The sequence below is a fragment of the Schistocerca serialis genome, chromosome 4 (genome assembly GCF_023864345.2).
Source record: "Schistocerca serialis cubense isolate TAMUIC-IGC-003099 chromosome 4, iqSchSeri2.2, whole genome shotgun sequence".
NCBI lineage: Eukaryota > Metazoa > Arthropoda > Insecta > Orthoptera > Acrididae > Schistocerca > Schistocerca serialis.
Genome location: NC_064641.1, coordinates 601,406,326 through 601,430,631, shown reverse-complemented (window position 1 = coordinate 601,430,631; position 24,306 = coordinate 601,406,326). Strand labels below are relative to the sequence as shown.

The window sequence follows — 24,306 nt, the reverse complement described above, 5'->3', positions numbered from 1 at the left end:
TTCAACTTCATTCATTAACCTTACTCCACTTCAATTGATGATCAACTTGCAACCTTTTTTCAAGAGACTTTCCATTTTTTTCAACTGCTCTTCCAAGTCTTGTGTTGTTTTTGAAAGAATTGCAATGTCATCAACAAACTTCAAAGGTTTTTATTTCTTTATTTCTTCTCTGAAGTATAATTCCCTCTCCAATTTCCTCCTATGTTTCCTTCACAACTTGCTCAGTGTACAGATTGTATAAATTCAGGGACAATATACAACCTTGTCACACTATCTTCTGAACTACTGTTTCCATTTCATCCATTTTATGTCCTTCAGTTCTTATAACCGATTTCCTGTCCAGGCTGTGAATAAACCTTTGCTGCTTGTATTTTACTCCTCCCACATTCAGAATTTCAAAGAGATAATTCCAGTCAACATTATCAAATGCTTTCTCTTAAGCTACAAATACTGTAAATGTAGCTTTTATTTTACCTATCTTCTAGGATGAATCATATCCTTAGTGTTATCTCACGCATTCCTATTTCTCCAGAAGCCAAAATGGTCTTTCCCAAGGTTGGCTTCTACCAGTTTTTCCCTTCTTCTGTAAACAATTTATGTCAGTATCTAGAAACTATGACTCATTACACTGACAGTTGGATGATATTCACAAGAGTCAGCACCTACCCTTCATGGAATTTGAATTTTTACATTCTTGAAGTCTGAGGGTTTTTCACCGACCTCGTATCTTGCAAACCAGAGGGAATAGTTCTGTTATGGCTGGCTCTCTCAAGCTTCTCAATAATTTTGAGAGAACATCACCTATTTCCACCGCCTCATTTCAACTTAGGTCTTTCAATGCCCTGTCAAATTCTTCTCACAGTATCTTATTGCTCATCTTGTTTTCATCTATTTACTCTTCTTTTTATATAACGTTACCTTAAAATTCTGTTTCCTTGTATGGACCTTCTACAGGTACTGATTATTTTTTTCAACATTACCTTCTTTTCTTAATGCTGGCTTGCACCTGAGATATTGATCTTTTCTCCAAATGTCCATTTAATTTTCTTATAGTAGTCATCCACCTTTTTCCTAGTAAAGCATGCTTCTACAGACTTGCATTTGTCTTCCAGCAACATCTGCTTAGCTATTTTACACTTTTTATCCATCTCATTTTTTTTTATACATCCGTCATCCCTTTCTTACTGCTTCATTTTTATGTTTCTCCTTTCATCAATTAAAATCAATATCTACTGTGTTCCCTAAAAATTTGTACTTGGCCTTGTCATTTTGCTGATTTAATCTTCTGTTGGCTTCACCATTTCATACCTCAAAGCTATACTTCTGTCTTCATAATATTCCTTTCCTGTCCATCAGCTAACCATTTCCTAACACTATTTTTGAAATTCTCAACTACTTTTGATTCTTACAATTTATCTAGATCCCATCTCCTTAACATCCTACCTCCCCACAATTTCTTCAATTTTAATTGGCAGTTCATAACCTATAAATTGTGGTCAGAGTCCACATCTGCCCCAGGAAAATTTCTGCAGTTTAAAACGTAGTTTTGAAATGTCTGTTTTATCATTATCATTATATATTTGATCTGAAACCTTCCTTTGCCTCCAGATTTATAACTATAATTTACTTAATCTTAAGTGCACATTAATGATGGTTATACGATAATTGCAAACATGTAATTGCAAACATGTACTGCTACAGCAATGGAGGTTACGTTAATTTACAACTATTACATAATCGAGATAAATAGTAATAACTTGTCAGTTGCATTACATTCAGTTAACAGTTACACAAAACAAGTAATTGCACTGATATATTTATATTTTGGACAATGTAAATACTAAAACTTAGTTTTGTTGGAATACGTTATAGCGACGCATTTCCTCATAAAAATACGAGTCAAGAACTACACTCTCTTTCTTTTACTTTCCTCAGAAGAACTTATTTTGCTTCTGTTAGAGAAATAGTGGTACATCATCTCACACAGACTCACAAAGCTGTGATAAAGGAAAAGGCCGCAGAACAGCTCTGCACATTGTTAATGGAATAATGTACTGACATTTTTTGATAAGTGTTGCTCTAAGTGCAAGAGTAGGAATGCTTGAGGGTTGAAATACGTCAGATCCAATGGATGATTTCAGTATCTGCAAAACTTATTGCTATCAGTACACAACTGAACTGCAGTATACAATTAGCAGCCTTAATGGTGGTGGTGCCTTTAGAATTTTAGGAATTTTTTAAAAAACATAATTTTGAAATGACTATATTCTGATGCTTGTGTCCAAGAAAAAAATTACCACAGTAAACTTGTTTTCCACTACAGTCACTAATTTCATGTATGAAAAGATTTTGAGTAATTTCATAGCTGTAAACTATGTCCACCTTCTGACAAATTGCTATTGGAATACTTCATATCATCATTTTCTAGTCAAGTACACACTATTGTTTTATCAATGATTTGAAACACCACATCTACTGTACTGGTGAACATTGTTGCTTTATTTTTTATTTTTTTTTATTTTTTTTTTTTTTTTGGTTGCATTGGCATCTGGGTTTTGTCAGAAGCATTGCTGTTGCATTGCAATCTAAAGTAATGAAAACATAATTACACTAAATTACATACCTTCATTAATTTTAATACAGGTTTCAACTGATTTTTTCCAGAAAGCAAGTGTTTCTCTTGATGCCAAAATGACAATCGAAAATCCCTTTCAGATTCTTTTGATTTTGGCACTGCGTACCATCTCTGTAACAGGTATTAGACAGAGTAAAATTTAATAACAGGAGTTGTCAAGTATGTGGGAGTAACTGATGTAAATAAAAAGTGATTTTGTGAGTCTCAAAGTTTGTAGGGGGAGCTAGACCTGGGGGTTATGGGATATTTTTAATATTTTCGAAGATGATGGTGACTTGTAAGTAGCCATAAAAAAGTTTCAGTTCTGACCCTGTTAAAAACCTGTATAATACTGACTTTCAAATCATTTTCTTGAAAGAAAAACACCTGGCTACACTACATTTTTTCCTTTCCCTGAGACTGGGGGGGGGTCACAACCTCCCTTGCCCCAGGGCACTCTTGCATGACTGTACACACGTCATGCTCTGCACAGGTCTCATTGAGTTGCTGCTCCAACTACTGTACACTGGTCCCTTCCTGCTGTTATTTTGAAACACATCAAAACCACAAAGGTCTCTGTCAAGCAGGTGAAGCCACTGTTGGTCCTAACATCACCCCTAAAAGATACCAGGCTGCTGCCACCACAAGCTTCACCATGCACGAAGGTACCTGTGCCAACATTACCTGAAGTTACAAACACCCTCCTTCAGCCAGCAGACTCACAATCACCGTGTCCAGCAGTTGCACTGACGCCATGGCCAGCAGTCCATACAAGAGTCGATCAGCCAATTAAGTTTAAAGTTCCTTACATTTACATTCCAGGTGCTCTGTACTGAGGGGGTGAGGGATAGGCTGTGTGAAAATAAGCAATCCAGCAACTAACAAGGATATGTGTTACATCTGGTGGTACAAGAGATAGCTTTGAAGTTATTCTCACTGTTGAGTTAGCAGTGTTCATTTATGAATGTGTATTCATGTTGATAGGAAAAAATGGATTCTGTACACTTCTATTCTGTGTACATTATTTTATGCGGCATATAAGCATTACCTACAAGTATATCATCGTCAAAGGTTTTCGTCCCATTGCACTCTTTTTCAAGCAATTCTAAAGGTAAGAAATGGACATTAAATGTCATTTTTCTCCCCTTTAAAAATGGATTACAAACAGTTTGGACTGAGATAAAACTTTTATTTCAGTGATTACTGGTTTCAGTCAGTATGTGACTGCCCTCAGACCTTTATACTGAAATACAAACACGGAATGGATTTAGAGAGATATCTGATAATAGTGGTAACATATAAAATACATTATACACAACAAATATTAAAAGAAGAAATTATACCCACGATGGTAGGCAGTGGTGGAGAACGGAGCGAATGACATCTGCTACAGCGAGGAACATAGCTGTTGCTTAAATATGCAGTGTTCTGTCCACTGCATACGGAATTAGATCAGTAACAGACAATAAGGCATACAGGATGTAAAACAGTAGTTACAGCAAGGCATACACAGGAAAGTTACATGAAAGCCAATAACAAATTAAGAAATAAATATGTTTCTTACTAGCACTCATGTTATTATTCTGATAAAACCTTACTGTAACAACTGTTTTATGTCCTGTATGCCTGATTTGGTATGCAGTGGGTGGAGCATTGCATATTTAGGCAATAACTACATTGCTCTCCTTAGCAATTGAATTTCACCCTGTTCATAACCACCGCCTATCAACATGGATACACTTTCTTCTTTTAATATTTTTTTATGTATGATGAATTTTACATGTTACTACTACTACCACATAACCCTTTAAATCCATTCTGTGTTCATATTTCAGTATAAAAGTCTCAGGATCATCACATACTGACCTAAACCGGTAACCATTGTGTTTTTAATCCATTTTTAAAATACTTTTAGTCCGACCGCTGTTTCCCCACAAGAAATGTTCCCAAAAATTACATTTTTGTTTCCATTTGTCAACAATGCTGTAGCTGTTTAATGGTGACTGATTTCTGGCAGTAACTACTACAGCTACACTTAAGACATTTAAAACTGTCTGTAATATATACTTTCCAGTTGAAATTTTTATTAATACAAACATTCAAAAATTTTTTTAAATTATTTTCTTTATCGATTTTCCTTTGCAGATTATTATTCAAGGGGCAACCAACACTTACTCATTTAATCATCATGTTCCACAGATTATGTCATGAATGTGAACCTTTATGTCAAGGTACATAATAATAATAATAATAATAATCAGAGGTCAGCAACTAATTCTGTATAGTGTGCTAATTATTATCAGTCAGTAACCTACTGTAACCTGTGCTATAAACACATACAAAATTTGAAAATCAAACAATGAAGAATCCATGATGGAATAAAACAATATTATGAAAGGGAAAGTTGCCATATAGTGGAGATGCTGATTCGCAGATAGTCCCAGCAAAAAGATTCTCACAATATAAGCTTCTCGCCATCATGGCCTTCGTCTAAAATAGATCACACACACACACACACACACACACATACACACAAAGGACTGCAGCCTCTGGCTGCTGAAGCCAAACTGCGAGCAACAGCAACAATGCATGATGGCAGTAAGCAACTGCATGGGGGTAAGGAGGAGGCTGGGACGAGGAGGGGGAAAGATAGCAGGCTAGGGATGGAGACACTCAGGTGCCACTGGGGAGCATGAAAGGATGAAGTGGAGAGAGGGTAGGGCAACTAGGTGCAGTCGGGAGGTTAGGCGCAGGGCAGGGGACTTGGGGGGGGGGGGGGGGGGGGGGGATGTTGCGGAAAAGGAGATAAGTAAAAAGACTGTGTGCATTGGTGGAACGAGAGCTGTGTAGTGCTGTAATGGAAATAATTAAGGAGCTGGATGGGTGAGAAAAATAACTAACGAAGGGTGAAGACAGGAGGGTTATTGGAACATACAATATACTGCAGGGAGAGTTCCCAGCTGCACAATTCAGAAAAGCTGGTGTTGGTGGGAAGGATCCAAATGGCACAGGCTGTGCAGCAGTCACTGAAATGAAGGAAGTCATGTTGGGCAGCGTACTGAGCTATAGGGTGGTCCAATTGTTTCTTGGCCATTCATGCGGACAGACAGCTTGTTGGTTGTCACGTCCACAGAGAATGCTGCACAGTAGATGCAGCTTGGCTTGTAGATTACATGACTGGTGTCACTGGTAGCCCTGCCTTTGATAGGGTAGGTGATGTTTGTGACCGGACTGGAGTAGGTGGTGGTGGGAGGATGTATGGGACAGGTCTTGCATCTAGGTCTATTCTGTAATAGATGTGAGCCATGAGGTAAGGGATTGGGAGCTGGGTGTTGTATAGGGATGGATGGGTATATTGTGTAGGTTTGGTGGATGGCAGAATACCATTGTGGGAGGGGTGGAAAGGATAGTGGGCAAGACATTTCTCATTTCAGGGCACGATGAGAGATAGTCGAAACCCTGGCAGAGAATGTAATTCAGTTGCTCCAATCCTGGGTGGTACTGAGTTATGAGGGAAATGGTCCTCCATGGCCAGACAGTGAGACTTTGGGAGGTTGTGGGAGACTGGAAAGATAACGCACGTGAAATGTGTGTTCTGTTTTGTACAAGGTTGGGAAGATAATTACGGTCTGTGAAGGCCTCATTGAGGCCCTCAGTATTTTTTTGAGAGGGACTGCTCATCACTGCAGATGCAATGATCATGAGTGGCTAGGTTGTATGGAACAAACTTATTGGTACCAAACAGGTGGCAGCTGTCGAAGTGGAGGTATTGCATGTGGTTAGTAGGTTTGATATGGACAGAGGTACTCTTGTAGCTCAACATCTAGGAAGGCGGTTTGTTGGGTTGAGTACAACCAGGTGAAGCAAATGGCGGAGAATCTGTTGAGGTTCTGGAGGAAAGTGGATAGGGTGTCCTTACCCTTGATCCAAGTCACAAAGAGATTATCAATGAATCTGAACCAGATGAGGGGGTTTCAAGACTGTGGGTGTTTAGGAGGGAACACTCTACATAGTCCATGAATGGTGATATGGCGCGTGCCGCTATCCTGTGATCTTGTTCAGAGCGCGCACTGTAATCGAATATAGTTCGCTGTCCTGGTGCGGGTGGCACTCCGGTGGCGATTTGCTATGACGTCACTGGCATGTGTTTGCAGTGGCTGGCGGAAAGCGAGAGGGTAGTGGGTTTTCTGGGTATTGGACGGAATGTGAAGTTCGCTCTGCCTGACCTGCTAGTGACTAGCGCTAAGGTTGTTGTGCCTCGCAATATGAGCAGAGTGGTCTGGGGTGGAGGTGACTCGCCACAGTGCTGGCCATGCGGTGGTGATTAATTGGAGTCGGCATACTTGTTCTTCCTGCCTGTCTGATGTGGAGGTCCGGTGGGGTCCTGTGATACTCTGGCCCAGAGACAACTAGTTGCTGAATTTTGGAGTCGTCTGCCAGGTTAGGGTGTGGGCTCGGTTGGCTCTTCAGGTTTTCCCTGGAAGCTCCAGCAGCAATTTCTGAACTTTTCTGATGTGGGATGGTGTTGTTGGAACTTTTTGCTGTGTGTGTGGCTCGTTACGATATTTGTTGGTACTGATTTATTTGCTCAACTGGAGTCCTGCCCAGAGTTGCGTTCGTGTATGGTACATTTAGCAGTCGATGTGTTAGGTAAAGTCTGCCTAAGAAGGGCAGTTTTGTACCGTATATACATAGTGAATTACTGCTGCTTGGTATATGTGGTCTTCTGGGACCTGAACAACACAATCTCATCAATTTGGTTGTGTAACAGCATTTAGTGGTATGTTCTGTTTTTATTTTTTTTATTTTTTTACTGTGTTATTATTAACTTGGTGGAATAGTCGCATTTGGTGTCGTTAAGGCACTTCTAAGACTGTGGTTTGACTATTCATGTGCGCTTGGCTTTTATTTTTCGTTTTAAGAAGCGAGAATTGTTTGAGATTTGTGTGTGTTGGCTTCCGGCACTTATTAAGAGCGTCCGAATTAATGGTGCCGTGGTTATCATGTGCTGTCGGGATGTTATACTGTCTTTTTGTATTTTATGTTGTGTTGATATTATCTGTCGTGTTTTACAGAACATAACCAAGGTGTGTAAGTGATGGGCAGTTGTGGGAGGCATGTCGGGGAGCTCTCAGCGGTTTATTTTGGGGACCATTTCTAGTGGGAAGGCTCCAAGGTGTTGAGAGCTCGCTCGTCTGTGATTGCGTTGGGAGTTGCCCTCGCCTTTTGGTTGTATCAAATTATTATTTTGTTATTATATTTAATGGTTGTGTGTTGCATTTATTTCATTTTATGGTGCCAAACGCCATTATCTTTCTCAAAGTTTTTTTATATAAATCATTTTAAATTGTAATTCCAAGTTAACTTATTATTGGATTTTGTCTTTTGGGTAAACTCTAAAAGCACTATTACAAAAGGTTCTTGATTTTATAATGGCAAGCCACTGTTATTGTTTTTAAAGCTCACTCTTTAACCATTTGTTAAGTTTTGTAAGTTATATGAATTTGTTGTTATTTAAAAGAGATTAGTATTGGCAATTTAATAAATTGTGTACAGAGCCTGCTGTTTGGATATTATTGGGTGGAACTCCCTTGATGGTTGTCCTATAAGAATACACATTTCAAATGGGTTGGCAAAGGATGGTGCCATGCAGGTGCCCATAGCTGTACCCTGGATTTGTTTACAGGTAATGCCTTCAAAGGAGAAGTAATTGTGGGTGAGGATATAGTTGGTCATGGTGACTAGGAGGGAGGTTGTTGGTTTGGAATCTGTCTGCCATTGGGAAGGTTTGACATGTGATCACTGTGATCCACCCCCACTGCCCCAAAATCATCCATTGTTAATTTTCCAGAATTTCATATCCTCGAACCTTGCTTCTGCACATTCTGCACATCTCTCAACATGCAAACTAACCTTACACCTGTGGAAAGAACTGCAGACCACTATCTAAAAACTGAACCTGACATGATGGTCCTACCTGCAGACAAACGCTCCACTGTTGTTGTTCTGAACAGCATGGATTATCTGACAGTAGGATTCCATCAGCTATCAGATACATCCATGTACAAACCTTGCCATAGTGACCATATTCCAGAAATACAGCAAAATCTCCAGTCTCTCCTCAAATCCTTAGGCCCATCCCGGAACCTCTGCTGGGAGTCCATCTCGCTGCTCATCCCTACCGCTCCACGCACTCTTACCTTCTACATGCTTCCTAATGTCCATAAAGCCAACCACCCAGGATGCCCCATTGTGGCCAGTTACTGTGCCCCCACTGAGAGAATCTCTGCTCTCTTAGACCAACACTTTCAGCCTATTACCCGGAACGCACCCTCCTATATAAAATACCAACCACATCCTCCACCAACTCTCCATGGTTCCTGTCCCTCTACCACATGGTGCCCTGCTCATCACTATTGATGCCACCTCCCTTTACACTAATGTCCTTAATACCCATGGCCTCACCACTGTTGAACACTACCTATCCCTATGCCCAATGGATTCCAAACCAACAACCTCCTTTCTAGTCACCATGACCAACTATATCCTCATCCACAATTACTTCTCTTTTGAAGGAATTACCTGTAAACAAGTCCAGGGTACGGCTATGGGCACCCGCGTGGCACCATCCTATGCCAACCCATTCATGGACCATGTAGAGGGATCCTTACTAAACGCCCACAATCCTAAACCCCTCACCTGGTTCAGATTCATCGATGACATCTTTGTGACCTGGATCGAGGGTGAGGACACCCTATCCACTTTCCTCCACCACATGCAGCCTCCACTTTGACAGCTGCCACCTGTTCAGTAGGACTGAGAGTCCTACTTTGTGTTGATGTTGGAAGGAGCCCAAAGTACTGATGGTTGATGAACCTGGCTTAGAGTGCTATACGATTGGCATGCTCTACTGTGTTTGCTCTTGTTTGAAGTCAGTGCAAGCACGGAGATTAGCCATTGAAGTAGCACTTCTGAACATTCTTGCATTCACTTTACAGGTTTACCACTGCAGAATTTTTAGCTTGTAAGGTAAGTGCACACTTACTCTTACCAAATGAAACACTGTCTTGAATAACTCACATAAATTTCACAATAATTTAACATCTACAAAAGCATGTCATAATAGAAAAGCATGTACCAAACAGGTAGGACAAAGTGACCTTAATGATATTAGATGTTAATTAGGTTTCATTGTCCATGACTAATACATCGATCACTGAGATCGCTACAGCCATACTGCCTTTCCAATCCACACCTGTTAGGGTATTCTGCCATTCACATGACTAGTACCAGTTCCATTTAACACAAATACCATGTTTACCACGGCATACAAAAGCTTAGGAAAACCCTGTGCTAGCAACATGGTTTGAGTTTGTTCCATAACATTTGCTCTGAATTACAAGTTGCTCATTCATATCTGCATTTTTGAAAACTTTTTATATGATGGGTACCACTCAGTTTCCTTACCCATGTGATTCATCACTCCACAATCAGCAATCTTGAATCTTCACACAATTCTGCATTCATTACTTCACCAATGAAAGCCTGATCACGAAGTTTAGGTTTATTTTGTTTAGGGCACTTTTTTGTTTTTGATAAACATCTGGACACATTTCTTTAATATGACCAAATCCACCTCACCTGAGACATTTAAGCTGCCTTTTGTTTGTCAATTTTTCATATTTATTTATTAAGTTGCATCACTGCCAATAATTCTATCTGTATTTCTCATTTCTTTAACGTTAGCTTTGGCAGCCAACAGCACAGCTAATTCATCTCATTTCTCCCTCCAATAAACGCACTGATGCAGTTCCACTATTAGTCACATTACACACAGCATTTTATACATCTGAATACTCCTGGCGAGAGGCTGCATGCTCTTCTAATTGCCAAAAGCATCCAGTCTGGCCAAAGCAATATCCATCTTAACCCACTCATTTTTTAAGATTTCTCTACGCCTTTTTTGGAGTAAATTCATCCAAACAGCAGAGCTGCAAAATGAATACAGTTACAGTTGAACCAGCTACTAACAAAACAAAATGCTACACCTCAGACAAAACCATGGATGTAAAAGAAAATGCATTTAGTTTCTACTATCATAATGTCAGAAGCCTTATTAATAAGAAGGATAGACTTCCCATATCCACACAGATTAACTGAAGGGTAGATGGATTGTGGCAGCATCACAGGAAACTGCGCATGTCAAACAGACTGATCTTGATGCATGCAAGCTAATAAGGTCTTGAGCTGTGGTGCATGCAGTACGACGTAACAGTCAGTGTCACTGGCTGCTTTGCTGTGAGTTGCCAGTTCAAACTCGACCAGCAGCAGTTATTTTGTTACTTAGTATTTACATTTCTGGAAGATTCATGAAATATCTTGGTGTAATGTTTGCATAATCTGAAATATCTGATGTTTGTATAAATAGCTGCCCTCTCCATCTGAGGGATTAGTTGTGTTCTGGCTGTGTACTGATGTTAGAAACAAATGTATGTTCAGTGTTATACTTCACTGATGACACTGTGTTCAGATATGGGCTTTATTGTGGTTTTGGCATGGCATTGTTTGGTGGAGACATCAGGTACTTCAAAATATCTTCATTGCCGTGCCTCCAATTAGGCAATTAAAAAGCCATCGTCTACACGGACAGGAACAAGAATACAAGCAGTATATTCAGGAGACAGAACAATTTCAAAATAGCAGTAAGTCAAATGCAAACCAGGCATCCATCAGTGTTTTCTGTAGATGCTTGTCAAGACCAATTAAGTGACTGAAATGATTTGACAAAGCTGCCAAATACAAAAATGAGCTGACACAATGTGTTCAGCAAATGTGTATGATTACTTGGATGGCACAGTCCAGCAGAGGTTTGACAACAATGAAGAGAAGCTCAATAGTTGGGATAAATTCTAGGCTGAACCGAAGAAAATATTTGTCAAAAATTAGCAGCTAGTCTGCTTAGTAAAAAAACAACTAAAGACCAGCGCCCAATGGAATGGTTGGTTGGTGCTTTAGGGCACAAAACTGATAAGGTCATAAGGGCTGCTATCATAACCAAAGATAAAACAAGTACTAAATAAAAACCTTTAGCAAAAAAGGCAAAAACACAATCAAGCAACTTTAAAAGAGGAGCAGCTAAGGACAAGGACTTCCCTGGGGAAAATTTCTCAAAAAATCCATGAGATGGCAGAGGTCCCCATGGGGGTGTAGGGAGAGGGGGGTGGGGATGAAATTTGCTTTGCTATGCCACTACAACAAATAAAAAGTAAAACAAGATCAACAGATCACATGTCATCTGCTAATCTGCTAAAACATCTAACAAAGGAGACGGCAAATATAGATGTAAATGTAAACAGTTAAAAAATGGGCACCAGATCAGAAAGTGTCACACTGTCAACGGTCAACAGCAGTAAGCACAGAGCGGGGCAAGGTCACCACTTCATACATGGCAGTAACTAAAATGACAGTGTCCTATACCTAACCAGGCTAAAATGACCTCCTCATAACATGAGGGCTGAGAGGAAGTCGACCACACTATTGGGAGAGATTTAATAACCCAGAGTTTGTTCCCCTGGGGAGGAGACCATTGTGCATTCCAAACAGATACTACATGCCAACAGACAGTGACACAAAAATCATGAGAGAACATAATGACCAGCAGGCTGAGGGAGGACAGTTGCAGCCTTTGCAGCAGCATCAGCAGCCTCACTCCCCAGCAAGTCGACGTGATCAGGAACCCACAGGAACACCACGCTGGCTCCCCCTACAATATGCCAGTGGAAGCGTTCTTGGATCCGTGGTACTAAAGGATGGACCGAGTACAGCATGCGAAGGCTCCAAAGAGCACTGAGAGAATCTGGGCAGATGGCACAATTTGGAAGGCCATGTTGCTGGATGTACTGGGTGGCCTGATACAGGGTGTAGAAATCCGCAGTAAAAACTCAAGCACTGATGAAGAAACAGATATTGAAAATGGTCACCGCCAGGTAACAAGGCACACCCAAAACCATGGTCAGTCTTTGAACCATCACTCTACATGAAGACACTGTCCCCAAGGTGTGTGCAAAGGACGAGAAAGTCACTGCGATATACCAGGCCAGGAGTAGTATCCTTTAGGAAGCGATGAAGTCCAAAATGGAAATGTACCTTGGCACAAAGCCAGGGCAGTGAAGAGCTCACATTCAAGGGAAACATGTCAGAGAGTGTAAAGCAAAGCTATCAAAGCAGCAAGAAAGAAAGAAAAGTGGATCCTGGGAAGCAACAGAAAAGATGAGCACAGTCAACGGAATCATCAATAAAAGTGAGTGCAGGCTGGGTGATCAGCCACAGAAGACAGATGGCTCACATAATGAATGACGAGAACATCCCACCAGTAGGACAATGGTAAGTCAGCATCCTCAGCATAAAGACACTCAATGGGACTAGTATAGAAGGCACCAGCGGCTAAACATATCCCACAGTAGTAGATGGAGTTAAGACAACATGAGATAGATGGACGTGCAGATGAATATATGATACATCCATAATCCGGTTTCGAGTGGTCAAGGGACCAGTATAAAGGGAGGAGGGTGGTCCAATCCACTCCCCACACGGTACTACATAAAACACCTAGAACACTGAGGGAGCAAGTACAATGACCTGCCAGGAAAGAGATGTGTGAAGACCAACAGTGTTTCCTATCAAACATGAGTCCCAGGAATTTCGTTCTGTCAACAAACAGAAGAAAAAATGAGCCAAGGTATAGAGATGGGGGAAGAAACTACTGGCACTGCCAAAAGTTCTTACAAACAGTCTTGCCAATGGAAAATTGGAAGTCATTGTTGATGCTCCACAACTAAACCATACCACTGAGTATGACAATCAAGTAGACAGATTTGTTGAGAGCTGCAATAGATTGCAAAATTATCAACAAAAAGAGAGCCTGAGATAGCTGGCAGGAAATAATCCATAGTATGGTTAATGGCTATTGCAAGTAAGACGATGCTGAGCACAGAATCCTGAGGCACTCTGTTCTCTTGAATAAAAGTCACCAACAGAGCCGAGCCCACATGTACCTGGATAAAAAGGGGCTCCACTCATCCATGATACATGACACTCACCCTCCAGCAGGTGTCATACACCCACTCCAAATTAAAAACACGGCCACAGTTTGGCACTTCCATAAAAAGTTTTTCGTAATATGAGCTGACAAGGTGACGAGATGATCAACTGCAGAGCAGTGCCTATGGAATGCACATTTTGCATTAGTGAGGAGATTCTGAGACTTGAATCACCATACCAGCCAACCAGTAATCGTATGTTCCATCACCTTGCAGACACTACTGGTGAGACAAATTGGATGGTAGCTGGAAGGAAGGTGTATGTCCCTACCAGGCTTAGATATGGAAATGACAATGGCCTCATACCAGCAACTGGGAAATGTGCCATATGTCCAAATGCAGTTAAATGTATGGAGGAGAAAGTGTAGACCCTCAGGTGATAGGTGTTGTAACATCAGAATGTGAATGCCATCTGGTCCTGGATCGGATGACCGAGACAATGCATGTTTAAGCCCTCTCATAGTAAAATCAGTATTGTAATATTCACAATTCTGGGAGGAGAAAGATGTCATCCTTGCCTCCCCCACCCTTTTCAGAGGGAAGAAGGCAGGACAGTAGTGGGTGGAACTTGAAATGTCTTCAGGATATTGACACAAGCTGTTGGAGATATCAAGAGTGTCTAAACTGCAGTTCCTGAAAGCCAATGGAGATCACCCCAAACAGTAGAAGAGGGAGTAAAACTGTTAAAAAAACTTTGAAAAGAAAGCCAAATAGCTTGTTCGCTCTTGCTGAAACTGTGGCAACATTGCATACCTAGCTGTTTATAATGGATATAGATTGCCATCGTGGGATGGCGTTTAAAAACACAAAAGGTCATCTCCGTTGTGGATTGCATCGCAGCATGCCTCTGTCCACCAGGGGAAGGGGACACATTGCAATGACGCGAGGTGAGAGGTGTGGAAAATTCTGCGGCAGTAAGGATAGCGTTTGTAAGGTATTCTACCTGATCATCAATGGAAGGGAAAGGTGTTCACTGAAAGTGGCCAGTGAGGAATAGATCTGCCAGTCAACTTTGGAAAGCTGTCAGTTGGTTTGACGCACACATGGGATAGGCATTAACAAACAAATGACACTGGGGAAATGGTCACTCAAGTGTGTATCAGAGATAACTGAACACTCAAGATGACGAGCAATCTGGGCAGTACAGATCAAAAGGTGTGGGAAAAGAAGTGCTGGAATTGGAAAGGAATGTGGGTGTACCCATGTTCAAACAAATTAAATTGAACTGATTGAAGATATCTACTAGACAAGAGCCTGAAGCCGCTGAGTAGCAGAAAGGGAGGAGGAAGTTGAGCAATAAGTTGAAAAATGTCTGTCCAGGTGACAGCAGAAGAAAAGGGTGAAGAGGCATTGCAAAGAGAGATGGTGAAACCAGGAAGGGAAAGATGGACAGTAACAGCCTGATGCTGGGTGTGCGAGGAAAGTGTGACTATTGACATCATCACGAGTGAGCAACATGACTCCCCCATGAGCTGGAGTCTCCACCTTAAGGGGGAGGTCAACATGGACTGAAGTGAAGTAAGGGAGGTGAAAGTGATCGTGAGGGTGTAATTTTGTTTCCTGGAGGCGGAAAAAAAAACTGGACACTATGATTGCAAGAGGAGCTATAATTCAACTCGATTCAAGCTGATGCCACAAATGTACCATTGGAGAATGACCATACCCAATGACAAACAGGAGATGGGTCAAATAAGGGGGCAGTCAATGTGGTGGCTGCCAAGTGCCAAATTTCAAACATGCACAATGACGAGTTTCAGAGGCTGGAGGTTTCTGGACCATTAGTATGATACAGGTGTCTGTATTCACCTTTGGTTCACCAGCAGACTGGTTGTTGGCAGTGCATCCTGATGAAACAGAGGTCAGCACGGTGAGGGTACCCATTGTGACATCGTCGAAGAAGAACGCTGAGGTGCAGAAGGGGAAGATTGTTTGCCTTTGTTTGACTGTTTACAATCTTGGTGTGACAGTCAAGTGCAGAAACAGATGTTGGCTGGCTAGATGTGCACAGAAAGTCATCTTGGGAACACTCCTTTTTAGATTTCCATCTTTCTTTTTGTGAGTCATGTCATTTAGCTGGAGCAGGTGAAGGTTTGTTGGTATGGTGTGCACCCATAGCAGGTGAAGATGAGGGTGTGACCTTGGAGCTAGACAATTTCACAACTGTGGCAGTAAACTGGAAGTTGCAATTCTGTATAGCCATGTCCTTCACAGGTCAGGGTGAAACAAGAACTACACTGTAATTGCCAGAGGGTGGTGTACAAGCTCTCATATGGTACAACCAACTACTCCACAACATATAACACCCAGCAGAAGACATTTGGAGGTTGGAAAAAGAGACACAGGCATGGTTTCATGGCAAGACATCAAGCACCACAACTGTCCTGTTCACATCTGTCAATTGCAGACAATTGTAGTTGACCTGTGGGATGAAGGCTAGTGCCGTACCCAGGTCGAGGTCATTTCCCACCCTGTCACAGTTATTTTCAGGTGCCGTACAGAAGTACCAGCCGCTCACCTACCTTCAGGTAAACTAAATGGATGTGACCATCTAAGGAAGTGAGTTCACCACAGATTCTCAAAATCTCCAAGGATGATGGTCACCAAGATGTCAGGTACTCTCATTGACATCACTGTCGATGCCCAACGTGCCCAGGCACCAGTTGACTCTGGGACTTCCCTTTCTGTAATGCGGAATGCTAACCATTGACAGCTATAGAAGCTGTTACATTATATGGAAACAACTATGGTGAAAGTCGCAACCTAGAAGTACGTCTAGTCAACAGAACATTTTTTGCAGGAATAACTATAGACGACAGAACACTTCCTTCCAAATTTGTCATTTTAAAAGAATGTAGTCATGGTGTTATTCTCAGATGGGTCTGCTTGCAGGCATCACAAGTAGTCATATACTGTGGAAGACAAGAGCTCCAGACTGATGAATCTTTCCAACAAGCACCCACAAAACACAAATTGCTCTGAGCAGTTGTTTGTTATTGAGGATGATGATGTCCCACCATTGTAAACAAGATTAGTTCAAGTCATCAGTCGATATGCACAGTTTACCTGTCATGCTTTTGTCAATTGTGAAAAGTTACACAGGCTCAAAAAAGTAATCTACATGCCAGCAGCAACCGTAACCATCGTAGATGGACAAGAAGAACTTTGGATCACTAATTTTCATGAGCCTTTACAAATCATCCTGAAAGGTTATGTCACTGGTGAAGATTGCTGCTCCATTTCCCCAGAGACAATACATGGGAGGAAGCTACTGACAATAGAATCTGGTCTGAACAAGAGACAATATCAGTGAGAGATAGATACTATGTCTCAGTTTTTAGGTGCTTTCACATGATGGGTGCAGAACAGACAGAACAAGCTGCCGTGGTGAAACATGCTGCCGTGGTGAAACATATCAACACTTTGGATCATCCATCGATTAGCCACCACTACTATAGAGTGCTGCTGTCTAAACAATGGATAATGCGGGAGGAAGTGGAGAAGATGCTGCAAGACATCACTTATACCTTCAGGGAGTCCTTAGTCCTCTCCTGTGGCTCTTGTGAAGAAGGATGGCACATGGCGTTCCTGTGTCGACTACTGATGACTAACAAAATCATGAAGAAAAATGTATCTCCATTGCCTCACAGTGAGGACACCCTAGACTGCTTGAAAGAAACTAAGAATTTTTCAACAAATCAAGAAAGAGCGCCTTGCAGCTGTTTGGACCATCAACACAGTCTGGGTGTATTTACTAGGCAAATCATTCACTGTTGTGATGGAGCAAAAATCTCTATACTGGCTTACTAGCCTGAAGGATCCATTAGGTCCACTGACACGATGGGGACTGAGGCTTCAGGAGTGAGATATCACAGTGGTATATGAAAGCGGATGCAAACACAAGGACATCAACTACTTTTGAGGAAATCCTTTGGCAGAATGCAGCAGTGTGGCTGAAATCTCAGGCATCCCTGCATTAAATGACATTACTATTGAAAAGAGCGAAGATCCAGCACTGGTGAAAATGATAGGACCCTTGGAGGAGGAGGAACAACCAAAGGAAAATTCCAATTAATGGATGAAGCATTGTGTAAGAGTAATTATGATCTGATAGGATGGAAATAGTTGCTTATCATCCCAATTCATCTAGGGGAGTTGCACTGAGTATTGTGATGATGTCCCAACCTCTGGTCAACTTGGATTTGTGAAGACTCCAGGCACAGTCAGACACAGGAATCACTGGCCGTGTGTCTATTGATTCATTAGACGCTATGTCAGTGACTTTAAGAAAGACCAATAATGAAAGCAATTACCTCTGGGTCCCCTGATACTAATCCCACCTGCAGCAGCACCTTTCCACTAAATTGGTATCAATCTCTTTGTAAGGTTCCTGAAGTCAACAAATTAAAATCAATGGATAATGGTCTGCACTGACTATTGCACCCACTACACTGTCACAAATCCTGTACTGACTGCCAAAGCTCCAGAAATAGCAAATTTCTTTGCAGATGTCATTATTTGGAAGCAATGAGCACCCTGTGCATTGCTCTCTGATTGTGGAAAATTTTACCAGTTGAGACTAGTATCAGAGGTAATTTCACATTGTTACATCACCCACAGAATGACAACTGCCTACCATCCACAGATGAATGGCATCACAGATATGCTATTAATGTATGTTAATGTCAAACAGAGAGATTGGAATATAACACTGTCCATCATGGCACTCACATTCAACACAGTACAGCTTCACACTATTCTTTCTGCTCCACAGTCACCAGGCTGAAAGAACAATGGATACATTGTTCCCATTTCAACTGGATGATATTCCAGATGACTGAATGAAACAACTCAATACCAGCCCTGATGAAGCCCAGCAGCTGGCTTGCATAATGATCCTGGATGCCCAGACAAAAAACAGAGAGTACTATAATACAAAGCAATGGCCAGTGAGATACAGCTTGAGAGATCTTTCAGGGGTTTTTATGCCCATGTGGAAAGAGGGACTATCAGAAAAGTTGCTAAAGCACTATTTTGAGCTGTATCGGATCCTCCGGCACTTACTGGACACTACACATGAAGCCTAGGGTTATGAACTTTCATAAAAAAGATAAAAGCATAAAAATGTCCTCCATATTCTCTGTATGAAGTCCTACTATGGTCTGAAGGTGTAGGTCGACAATGGGATGTACAAGGAAACTGAAGACCCACTGAACAATCATAAAGCTTGAATGGGAGAGGCTACCTTTAATGTAACAATGTGACAAGAATGTTGAGAATCCACCTGTGCCTTCATGCAGAGGAACACTGGCAAGAATTAGATCAAGGGTGATGCAACAAGAACTCCTGAAACAGTGGATCACTGTTACTCCAGGAGAGCTAGGCTGCAAGCTCTGGTGCAAGAAGGGTGGCATAATGATTAGCATCGCTGGCTGGCATTCTGCGGATCACCAGTTTAAACCCAACCAACAGAAATTATTTGTTAATTAATATTTATCATTTTTGGAAGGTTCTTTAAGTATCTCACTTATCTTTGTACATACTGGAATAACCAATGTTTCTATCAAGAGCTGCACTCTCCATCCACATGGGCAGCTTTATCTACCTGTAAACTTGTGGCAATAATAAACACACATTCAGTGCTACATGTTTTATTAATAAATGACCTTGCCTTTGTATCTGAACTGCATTGTTTTTTTTGACATGACAGTATCATACTACTGTAGAATTAGTGAGCCGACAGAGGAAATAGCTACATATTCCAAAAATTGAGTTAAATCCTGGGCTCTTCAGTTTAATAAATGTATTGGACAACTTTTTGATTATTGTGCCATGACAGTGGCTCAAGAAACAAATTTACATGCCATCAGGAGGAAGTATCTTAAGCTACATGATGCAGATGATCCACTCACTCAGTATATCCTTCTCCATTTTCGTCACAGACTTAACCTGTCCCATCAGACACAGGCCTACTGTGACAGCAGCCATGCCATACACTAGTTCTGCTGCAATTGCTATAAAGCATTTTATATTGGCATGACCACTGACTAGCAATCAACCCAAATGAATGTCCATCGCTAAATTGTGACCAAAACCAGAGTTGACCCCAGTGGCAAAGCATGCAGCTGAGCACAACACGATAGATTTCAAAGGCTTCACAATCCATGCCATCTGGATCCTTCCCATTCCCACTCAATACCACTTTTTCTGAACTATGTAAATTCGAGCTGTGCTTGCAACACACCTTTTGTTTGCCTATTCATCCTGGCCCCAATCTCCGCTGCCCCCCCCCCCCCCCCCCCCCCCACCTCCTCCCTGCCCAATAGCTGCTTCCTCCATAACCTTAATCCTGCACCCACAATTCTTCCTTGTAGTCTCCCCTTCCTCTGTTCTGTGACCCCTTTCCAAAACACTCCACACCGGTATCATGTACTGTACGAATTCACCTGTGCTTGGTGTCTGTGTCACATTCCTGTCCCAAGCATCTGCTGGTTCCCGCTAAACTATAAGACCCATTTTCCCAAACCTCCCTCTGACCCATTCATTAGCTCCTTTCTCCAATCTCCCACTTCACCCTGTTCAATTTGCAAAACTGCAGTCCCCACATTGTGTATCCTACCAGCACCATGAAGCTGAACATACAGGATGTTCCTCCTTAGTGTCACTAGGTGCATTTTCTTTTGTGTGTCAGCAGACACTTGCAATTTTGATTTTGCTGTGTGTAGCACGAGTCAGCCCAAGCAAATACTGCATGCCATGTCTTTCATGTAAGATCCAGTGTCAATGGAAAGTTCCGTTTTGTTTCCCGATACAAACAAAATTATTTTTTATGAGGAATTTTATGTGGCCATTCAGTAGGGTGGTCAAAAATTAATCTAGTGTGATATTTGTTTTATTGATATGTATTAACAGGAACAGTAAAACACCAAGAATAACCAGTACTCCAGCAGTAACAGCATCACCCTTGACTGTGCTGCCTGCTATCACCGTACAGCATCACTGCCCATTTGCCTCATGCAACTCCTTATGTTGAATCTCAATACTGATCAGGATACAAAATCTACTACATCTGCATTCATGTGGGCAATCAGTGAGAAAAAATTGATTCTTTTAGGAAACTGCTCAAAGACATGAACTGAAATTATGTAAGCAGTGCTCATGATGTGGATGAAAAATACTGAACATTATTAATAAATATCCTTGTCTTATTTAGAAAACTGTTTTCCCCAAAATATAACCTAGATTAAATCAAGTCTTTTTTGTAGACATTAATTCTGAAGGAGTAAATGGATCTATTAACATAAAAGGGTAACTGTATTCATCAGTTAGAAACAGCTCTGGTATTGATGCTGTTGCTCATTACTAGGGTTACTGCAAAACATTGAAGAAAGTGATATAGCCATTGCAGCAAATGCATTACAAGACAAAGATGGTCTCATCAGGTAGCAAAATAAAGATAACTTAGGGTATAGTGAAGGAGAAGCATGGTGGAACCAGAGATGAGAAGGAGTAGGATATGATTACTTAGGCTTTCCCGGCGTAATAAGTCTTGAAAGTCTCTTCGGGTTTGCTGCCAGATCCTAAAATCAACTTGACTCGATATTTCGGCGATCCAACTGTTCGCCATCTTCAGGAGAATGCTGCTTATGCTGATGAGTCCCGCTGAGAAATGATGCCAGGTTGCAAATCGACGTCCTATATAGGCCACCGTTCAGTACACGGCGCATGCGCTGCCCATCACGGTTTCTGCCTTCCAAAACAGGGAGGTGGCGCCGCCCTTAGTTCTCAGCGGGACTCATCAGCATAAGCAGCATTTTCCTGAAGATGGCGAACAGTTGGATCACCGAAATATCGAGTCAAGTTGATTTTAGGATCCGGCAGCAAACCCAAAGAGACTTTCAAGGAGTAGGATAGCTTGAAATGATACATTAGTAACATGTGTGCAATGTTGGATAATTTTTTAACTAGCATTTCATGTTACTGAAAACATGGGGTTGTCAGGTAGATTAAGAAGTTGCAAAACAAAGTAGGAAATTAAGGAGATGGGACTTAGATAAGCTGAAAGAACCAGAGGTTGTTGAGAATTTCAGAAGAAGCATTAGGCAAGAGTTGATTGGAACAGGAGAAAGGAATACAATAGAAGACAGATGGGTAGCTTTAGGAGATGAAATAGTGAAGGCAGCAGCAATGGTTGAAATAGGTAATCAGACAAAGCCTAGTAGAAATCCTTGGATAAAACAAGAGATATTGAAGTTAACTACTAAAAGTGGAAAATGTACAAATGCAACAAATGAAGCAGGCAAAAGGGAAGACAAGGACTGAGATTGACGGGATATGCAAAATGGCTAAACAGCAATGACTAGAGGCCAAATGGAAGGCTGCTGAAGCATGCATAATGGGAGGGAAGATAGTTGCTGCCTATAGAAAATCTAGAAACCTTTGAAGAAAGGAGAAGCATCTGTATGAATATCAATAGCTCAGATAGAAAAACAGTACTAAGAAAAGAAGAGAAAGTTGAAATGTGGAAGCAATATATAGAAGGTCTATTTAAGGGGAATAAACTTGAGGACAATATTATAGAACAAGAAGAAGTAGATGAAGATGGAATGGGAGATATGATGCAACATGAAGAATTTAACAGAGAACTGAAAAACATAAATGGACACAAGGACAGTGGAGTAGACAACATTCCCTCATAAATACTGAGATCCTTGGGAGAGCCAGTCATGGAAAAATAATTCCATCTGATATGCAATATATATGCGACAGGCAACAGACTCTTAGATTTCAGGAAAAATGTAATAATTTCAATGACGATCTAGAAAAGCAAAAAAAGGGTAATGAAATGGAATCAAATTAAATCATGTGATACTGAGGAAAAGGGATGAGGATACGAGACACTAATAATAGTAGACGAGTTCTGCTATTTGCATAACTAAATAACTGATGACAGCCAGTGCAGAGATGATACAAAATGCACACTGGCATTAGCCAGAAAAATGTTTCTGAAGAAGATACATCTGTTAACATTTGATATAAATATAAGTGTCAGAAAGTCTTTTTCTGAAGGAATTTACATACATACATACATTAATACTTGTTCAATAGATCATGAATATGACATTTCGTAATGATGTGGAACATGTCACTTTCTTTACACAAAACAGCTAATTTTTTTAATAGATACTAATTCACATCTAAAAATTCATTTATTGAGTAGAAGGAGTTGTCATTCAGAAATTCTTTTAATCTGTTTTTAAATGTTTGTTGGTTATCTGTCAGATTTTTAATGCTATTTGGCAAATGACTTAAGATTGTTGGGGAAGCATAACTCACTCCTTTCTGTGCGAAAGTCAAATCTAACCCTGAATAGTGAAGATCATCCTTTCTCCTAGTGTTGTAGCCATGCACTTCACTGTAATTTTTGAATTGGGCTGGATTATTAATGTTGTGGATAGGCAAGACAGCCAATCCACTATAAGGAAGCCGAAAGGCACGCGTTTAAGCTCACGCAGGCTGGCGTGAGGTCTGGAACAGGACAAGGAATTTATAGTAGCAAAAATAGTACATAGCTGCTGGAATACTTAACTTTAATCCATAATTGGTGAACATCGCTCTTGACGGTACATGTTTTACAGCATCAATAGTAACTGGTAATGGCGCCTTGCTAGGTCGTAGCAAATGACGTAGCTGAAGGCTATGCCAACTATCGCCTCGGCAAATGAGAGCGTAATTTGTCAGTGAACCATCGCTAGCAAAGTCGGCTGTACAACTGGGGTGAGTGCTAGGAAGACTCCTAGACCTGCCGTGTGGCGGCGCTCGGTCTGCAATCACTGATAGTGCGACACGCAGGTCCGACGTATACTAACGGACCGCGGCCAATTTAAAGGCTACCACCTAGCAAGTGTGGTGTCTGGCGGTGACACCACAATTAATAACAAATTTCATAAGTGAATACATGTATTGCAAAGGTACTGTGACTATCCTGAGTTCCTTAAATACATGTCTGCAAGCTGATCTTGGGTAGGCTCCAGCTGTTATTCAGATTACACATTTTTGTGCAGTGAATACTTTTCTCTTAATGATGAATTACCGCAAAATGTGATGCCATATGAAAGCAGCAAATGAAAATAGGCATACTAGCCTAATTTACTGATATGTTTATACCCAAAATTTTCAGTAACCCTAATAGCATATGTAGCTGAACCTAACCATTTCAGCAGATCATCAATGTGTTTCTTCCAATTAAATTTCTCATCAATGCACACACCCAGAAATTTTGAATATTCTGCCTTAGCAACAGACTTCTGTTCATAGGCTATGTTTATCAATGGTGTTAGGCCATATACTGTACAGAATTATACATACTGTGTTTTCTCAAAATTTAGTGAGACTACATTTGCAGAGAACCACTTAATATTTTTCTGAAAGACATTATTTACAATTTCCTCAGATGATTCTTGTTTGTTGGGCATGATTACTATACCTCTATCATTAGCAAAAAGAACTAGTTTTGCACCTTCATGAATATAGAGTCGCAAGTCATTAACACATACCACATACCACAAAACATAAGCTTATCTAGAAGAATTTCGT

General features: G+C 41.0%; 1 protein-coding gene across 2 annotated transcripts in view; it reads right to left on the bottom strand.

Annotated features, from left to right (window-relative positions):
* LOC126475382 (cyclic GMP-AMP synthase-like receptor) overlaps positions 1-24,306 on the bottom strand; it is a 259,124-nt gene that overhangs the window by 95,332 nt on the left and 139,486 nt on the right. For both annotated transcript variants that reach the window (XM_050103207.1, XM_050103208.1), the window contains one exon: positions 2,624-2,746. In XM_050103207.1, coding sequence (XP_049959164.1) covers positions 2,624-2,746 — 123 coding nt within the window. The remainder of the gene's footprint in view (positions 1-2,623; positions 2,747-24,306) is intronic.